The following is a 7,660-nucleotide window of genomic DNA, read 5'->3' as shown; positions in this document are numbered from 1 at the left end:
GAACTCACGGCGATAAAAATGTCTATGGTTTCATCATTTTGCAGAATATTTTGAACGCTCACCATCTCGTAAATTCACTGAATAATGACACTGGTGAAGAGTGCCTACTACAATGTATTAGTAATTTGAATTATTATTTATTATTTATGCTAATTTCAATTAATTTTAACAGTTTCTACGTGTGCGTACGTAAAATACATGCGGCATGACATTCATAGATAATAGAACACAGCCTGCAGACCATAGATTATAGACAACATTCTCATAGAAATTACATAGTGCCAACTGCTAAAAACAAAAAATAACATCAGTTTGACAGTTTGACGTGACATTCGAAAAGTGCAGGCATGTGGAATATGATAGAAATGTGCTAGCTACGGGATGGGAGCATCAGTCTGATAAGATTTTAAGCACCGTGACATGCACTCAATGTGGGTGGGCCTCTGTCGCATTGAAAATTCAGAAGCTTTCAAACTTTTATGATTCATGCAATCTTGCCAACTGCCGGATAATACCCCGTTTACACGTACATGGATGTACTGTGCACAGTAAGAAAATGTATGGGGAAACATGTATTATCCTGCAGTTGGCAAGATTGCGTGCATAAATCAAAGAAGATTGGAAGATTCCGAATTTCCAATGCGACAGTAAGATTATTTTCGATCTGCGCCTGCGCAGTGGAGCGATCGTAGTGAACCTGCCGGCAAAAAAACGAACTACTCATTTTGAGCTCCGATTTTCAATACGACCTGTCAGATAGTAGTATTAGATATTAGATAGAAATGACAACATTGCGCCTCGCTTACTCTTGAAGAATGAGATTGGAGAGACAGTCAGCACTTTTACGTGTAAACAGTTATTGTCATGACAGTTTAAAATAAGCACGATTGCCGACAGTAATTCCATGCATGTGTACAAGCGCTATAATACATGTTTACCCATACATTTTCTTACTGTGCACAGTAAATCCATGCACGTGTAATCGGGGTATTATGTCGATATGTTTCCCATCGATTGCACTGATAATATTAGGAAAAGTTGGTGCGTTCATAAAATTGATCAGCTATTTTCAACCAGTCCTCTTCATTTTTCTTGGCCATAAACAATGGTTGCAGGATTTTCCAGATTTGTGTGCACGAAGTATTCACTATTTCTCTAATTGTTACTGCTCCAATTAAATTCTCGTAACTTAAGAAATTGGAGCTTGCATCTGTTGCTAGGTGCCTACCGATTTTTTTTAAACGGTACATGTTCAAACACACGCGTTAACATCATTTTACTCCCTACTTCAATTATAGTTTGTCAATTTATGGCTACGGCCGTATGTTGTAGCTTAACCACTGGGGAATGCCAAAAGAAATGGCGTATTTCAAAAAAACACTACATTATTCTTAGGTCAATAATTATTATAAAGCAATCATTATTCGTAGGATGTTTATCACACTTGAATGGTCAAAGACATAGCCTATTATGAGTATCTTTAGAATTATCTTCAAATGTGTTAATCTTGCCCATTTTTTGAATAATAAAATACCTAATTCTTGTCAAATTTGGGATCACAGAGATTATAAATATTTCACTATAATAATGTCGATATAAATTATACTGATGGTTTTATAAATACGTTTAAAAATTAATAAATGTAAAAAATCTTAACACCACTGCACATTTATGTACTGAAATATGACTATATTCTAAAACATTAGAGCGAGAGGTTTAAAAGAACACTATGTTATGTAATAAAAATACGTTATGCAGTCATCAAATGTTTAAAATAAATATAAAGGATGATGAGGCTTCAAAATTATATAAATAGATTATCTACAACGTTTAAGGTATGTCCAGGATCATGCTTTGAAAATAGAACAAAAGCTCCATTTTTACCTACCCTGAGCATGTCCCCCCTTAATATATATTTCTTTTTTGTTTTGTATTATAAAAAAAATCGGTTGTGCGGCCCGGTAGGAAGTCTCATTTTTAGAATCTGGCACGGCTGCTGAAAAGGTTGGCCACCCATGGTATAAATCATTTTTTATCACAGTAGTCAATTACACTGGTGGTTTAGAGGCGGAGTGCGTGAATTTTGAAACTATGACACAAAAGGAAAAAAATAAATCCCACTAATTCACTTAAGGCTATAGGTACATCAGCTGGGGCACGATCTAAAACGATCGTGACTACGCGACGCGAAGATTGTGCAAACGACGCCTGCAGAACAAAACTTAATTTGTCATAAAAATTCAACATGCGTCCATTTAATGTTCTGTTTATTGTTATATTAGTAACAATAATAATATATTCATTGACATGTTTTCTTTTTCAAGTAAATGTGTAACGTTTTTTAGTCATGTTTACACGATTTAAGATTTAATACCCCCGTCGCCATCACGAAACAAATTGACGTGTACATAGATCGACTTTCGCTCTTCGATTGCCAGCGAGTCCAAAATTTCGTCGCACCTATAGTTGAAAATTATTTGCCGTTTCATTTATGTATGCTCATCGTGGTGTTACTGTCAAAAGTTGGTCTCGAAATCGTGTTATGGAGTACCAATTGCAATTGTAAGTTTGACACGCCCTCTAAAATCAGGCATAATGCTAATTTCTTTGTACTTTATGTGCATGTTCTGTTATATCATATTTATATTATAGACACGTCATAATCCGTTGTTAACTCTAAATACCTAAATTATCATCGACTTACCAACTTTTGGCAGCAAACCCACGAATTGTTGTTTTATAGCAAATAATACAATACATTTTGACGAATCATGACATAGTACTATGCAGAGGCTAATTATGTTATTAGTATTACAAAATAAATATTTTCTGAATGCCACATGTATATTTTTTATTTATTTTCTGACTAAGATGGTGTGACTAAGCGAGCTCAGTGTCAATTCTATTCAACACATGCGAGTGGACGTTTTTAAATATTATATTCGTTGAAATTTTGTGTGGAGGCGGGACTTGGAATTTGTACATCTGGACACCTGGAAATATTAAAACATAATATTATTATGTGATAATCATAGATGTATTCGTAAAATGTCTATGCCTCACGATATAGTACTATGGCAGTATCTGACAGGCCGCAGATTTTCAACGACACGTTGAATGTAGAGCGAAGCTCTTACTACAATCGCTGTAATACCAATAATTTGTTGCTTAGTATTTTATAATTATCCAAACAGATGTCACTGTGTGTTAAAATTTTTAGATTATGCAAATCAATCGACAGTGGCTAGTAATTTTAGTTTAAAGTCGGACGAGATAACTCACGAAATTTGTATGTGCGGCCTGTTGATCACGGCAGAGTAAAAAACTCGCTGAAGGCATAGAACCTAGGCTAAAATGCCTGAATAAAGAATTCAGTGAATTGTTGAAATCCTAACAAAATAATGCTTTCCCTCCACCACTGCCACTCCACAGTGAACCTCAAGAGAGTATCTTATGAAATACTAAATAATTTTCTTACCAGTAGGGTTAACTTTCACAGTGAAGGTTTCGTGACCATCTCCATCCCGTACCAAAGATACTGTACGAGATGTGAAGAGGTCCTGTAAAAGAAATACGTAATTTAGTTTAGACCACTAGCTTCTAAATTATATTCATCACTGTCAGCTTAGGCCCCAGCACATCTATTCTGTACACAAGGCGGCGATCGACAGTAGTTTATCATATTTATGTACTGAGGTTTATAATTGTTACAATAGGTTAGCCGTCAAAACTGTCTATCTCGCTCTAAAAGTTAACACAGCCAAGAGAGATGCTGTTAAGAATAACACCTTTTGACAGTAATTCAGACGGTTAACTTATTGTAACATTTAACTTCCCATTACATAAATATGATAAACTACCCTCGATAGCCTCCGAAAGCAGCTTTGTGTAAAATAGATGCATGTATAAATCCACTGCAGGATGAACTGGATCCATTCCTCTCGGTTATGTGCATTGCCACTTACTTCCGCAGAAGTTACACTAGGTATCTCATTGATCCATCAATCTATTTCGGATGTTCTCTGTTTATTGTTCAGCAAATTATTGTTGCTGTATTTTCAACATATATGTTGCTTAACTCCATTTAAGATGTTTAGAAAACTTTATTACAGTGGTCAGTAACCAGCGGTCCAAACCTGGATTTTATAGCGTCGGCCTATAGCGTCGTGGATCCCAGGTTCGAAACGTGGGTCTGGCAAGTAGGTACACATATTGTTTTTCAATTTGTGTATAAGTCAGAGTATGGACCAGTGATGCCAACCGTGCTATAATTATAGTACAATACTATAATTTTATTTCTGCGAAAAATGTAAAATACTATAATTTTACGCCAAATATACCAAAATACTATAATTTTAAAGGATTCAAGACGAAAAATGTTCCTGTACTATATATTTTTCAGAAATACTATTATTTTTACGCCTTTGTACTATAATCAGCATAGAAAAAGATGGCAACACTGGTATGGACCTTAGAGGTTGAGCAGGTGGCTGACCATCCATTTCGCGTAAAAACAAAATCTGTTAATACAAACCTCCACTCTGGGAGGCCCATATTCGGATCGGAGATGATCGGGAAAAAATACGAAATATATTATTAAGTTGAGTTATTTCAATAATAAATTGTATTTGAACTAAAGGGAATCAACATGATTTTTAATTTTAGAAATCTGTTTTTATTGTTGAATGGCAAGCAAGACATTTATAAGTTAGAATTAACTGTATAAATATTGTCAGTGTGTCTTTACCACTTGGAGAGTACATATAGTGCCTGAAATTGCCGAAAGACGAAACCCGGGTCGCAAAAAACTACTCAAATGGAATAGTACAAAACTTAAATCCATTAGAATTCAAATTCCATCAAGCACCTTCGGTCGATAGTGTTAATAGTGTGGATAAAACTCGAATACTCACTGTGACTTCGTAGTCGGTGTCTTGGGAGAGACCAAGTTGGTCGTAAGTAAATACCGATGTCATCGGGGCTCCGTTCGTGTTGTAATTAACGAAAGCAAACGCGAAAGACGCTGTGTCATTTACAACAGGCATGATCTCTCTCTTCCACACTTCCATTTGTTTTCTCTGTGGGTGTTACAAATAAATATTAGCAACAGATTCGCTATCCATTATTTGCTAGTAGAAGGCAGAGGGTTGAAGCGGACACTTTTTTGAGTTACTCCGCTCCGAGTAAACAGTTTTAATAGGTAGGTACTGTTACACCCCCGAATGGTCCCCATCTGGGGATGTCTCTGTGTATCTGGAGAGGCCCGAGTCGGTAACAAAATCCAACAAATAGTAAGGGTTGATTACGAAAATAATAGAGCCGGCAATGCCGTAAATCCCGGCCGTTAAAAATATTTGCAACGTCGCCGTTTTCGACAACGCTTCTCGCGGGGAACGAAACACAAGATGGCGGTTAATACGTGCCAGACGGCCAAAACGTAAACATCGTTAACTCGCGCTTCATATAAAAGAAATTGTAAATGTGAAAAAATGTAACCATTAGATAATATTAAACGTAAATACATCTCGCCGTTTCCTCCACAATTCCGGTGTGTTATTTGTCCACCTCCAAGTCCTGAATCCAGACGAAAATCCATACCAAGAAACAAAGTGACAGCGTGCTTGCCACTTGCCATTTGCCAAAATGGAGGGAAATGACAGTACCTATTATATTATGTATATTGTATACAAATGTTAAAAAATAAGGTATACAGTACTCTCTTAGTAATCCGCCACCCCAAAAACCAGACAAGTATCCAATTAATGAAAGTGGCGTATACATACATACAAAATATGGTAAAAATTAAAACAGTGGTGTTTCGTATAAATAGTTTTTTTGAAAAATTTGTACTAGCAAATTACGGTTTTATTTATAATTAAAATCAAGTATTTTACTAAATTATACATAAGATTTTTAAACTAAGTTTAAAATCAGTAAATCACTTGACACAACCAGTTGTTCAGTGAGGCAGATATTCTTGAATGGCTTAGGATTCCTGGCTTTCCCTATGACCAAAAGCTTCAGTTTGTGTGTCGCGGTTGCATTGGAGCACGGCATAATTGTGATGCGGTCCTTGGGCATTTTCTCCCATGTACATTCGTACTTCGCGATGAACGTACGTTTTACGAAGGAGAAGTTTATTAATTCAATTAAACAAAACCGACAGCAAATCGTCTTTCATTATCTGCCTCTTCTGTCAAAAAGAGGTTATTTATTACTGCAGTGTTGCCGTATTTTAATTAATTCCAGTCTAGCAAAGTGTCAAATATAATATTTTCATTGGATTTTAGGATGATAATTTAATATCAAAAAAAACATCTGGAGCAGTAGAATATTACTAATTTTCGGTGCTCCGGAAAACCCCATTGCTCCACTGCTCCATGATCCTGCTCTGAGCTCTGGTAGAAAGGGTCTAGGGCGATTTGGATCCACTATATCAGCTGTGGCGAACCTATGGCAATTTAGGCTGGCACGCGAAAAAATCTTAAATGAAATCAATTGCTTTTTTTACAAGAGAATATCTGCTATTCTTCATCACACTTACAATATTGCCGGCCGGACGGTCGTCATTGTAATAATATGAACAAGCATTTGTTTTAAATCGTTTGTCACCAGTAAATGTTTTTATCATATATATTTTCATAGGTTCTAATTGTAAATTCATGACAGTTGCAATGAAATAGATTTTCACTGAAGTGTTTTTAAGTTATTAAATTTCTAATAAAACAAGTATTTGATGTAAATCGCTTGTCATCAGTTTTCTCACCAGCATGAAATTTTTGAGTGGTTATAAGTACCTCAGGGAACTCAGAAATAATGGGAACTGAAATATCTAACAGGTAAAAAGTTGTTTCTCAATTTGTGTTTGGAGTCAGAGTGTGAATTTAATAGGTTAAGCAAGTGGCCAACATCCATTTCTTGTAAAAACAAAAAAACCTGTTAATACAAACCACCACTATGGAGCCCATATGATCTTATTAGGATCGGACATGGTCTAATAAAACATTAATAATATGAATGCCAAAACAATCAATTAATTGATAAGTGGATGCAGACGACCCATTGTCGATTATGATTTGCCAATGTTTGGGGTAAAGTTACTTGGAAATTGAAAAAGGGAGTCGCGACTCGGAAAAGGTTGGGAACGAGTGTTTAGTTTAGACTCTAAACTAGACAATGCAATAATAACTTCTAAATTGCGCAACAATGTACTGTCATTTCGTTTCCATTTACATAACAGTAAGTACAATAACCGTCTAAACCTAATTAAGTTCGATCCCTACAAGTTAAATTTTCTAGTGCGGTATCCAGGAAATATTTATATTTTAAGAAATCAAGTAAATAGAGTTACCTCCATCAGTTTAATTCCAGCTCTACCCAGAGGGTCCTGATTCACGGCGATGATGTCTTTGTTGACAAGAATGTCTTTGTACTCTTGCCTAATGGTAGCCAAATCATTGGACATCAGCAGGGGTGCTGCCAGAATTGCCCATACTGCCATCTGGACTTTGCTTTGGTCGTAGCTCAAGCCATAGTTTCCGATGATTAGCTTGAAATATAAAAAAAATCATTTGAATGAATTGAAAAGTTTATTTAATATTAAGAATCTTTTTCATCTTCATGCGCTATATCCGTCATCGAGCGTCAGGAATGATTTTAG

The 7,660-nt window shown here is 35.8% G+C and overlaps 1 protein-coding gene across 1 annotated transcript in view; it reads right to left on the bottom strand.

Annotated features, from left to right (window-relative positions):
• Positions 1-2,250: 2,250 nt before the first annotated feature.
• Positions 2,251-7,660, bottom strand: part of LOC147074342 (alpha-N-acetylgalactosaminidase-like) — a 29,589-nt gene continuing 24,179 nt past the window's right edge. The window contains exons 7-10 of the mRNA XM_085943626.1: positions 7,352-7,549; positions 4,914-5,078; positions 3,479-3,560; positions 2,251-2,993 (exon numbers count right to left, since the gene is read on the bottom strand). Coding sequence (XP_085799752.1) covers positions 2,881-2,993; positions 3,479-3,560; positions 4,914-5,078; positions 7,352-7,549 — 558 coding nt within the window. The 3' untranslated portion in view covers positions 2,251-2,880. The remainder of the gene's footprint in view (positions 2,994-3,478; positions 3,561-4,913; positions 5,079-7,351; positions 7,550-7,660) is intronic.

The sequence above is a fragment of the Rhyacophila brunnea genome, unplaced genomic scaffold (genome assembly GCF_057557595.1).
Source record: "Rhyacophila brunnea isolate RB1 unplaced genomic scaffold, BYU_Rbru_1.0 scaffold_16, whole genome shotgun sequence".
Lineage (NCBI taxonomy): Eukaryota > Metazoa > Arthropoda > Insecta > Trichoptera > Rhyacophilidae > Rhyacophila > Rhyacophila brunnea.
This window is presented reverse-complemented; position numbering and strand designations above follow the sequence as displayed.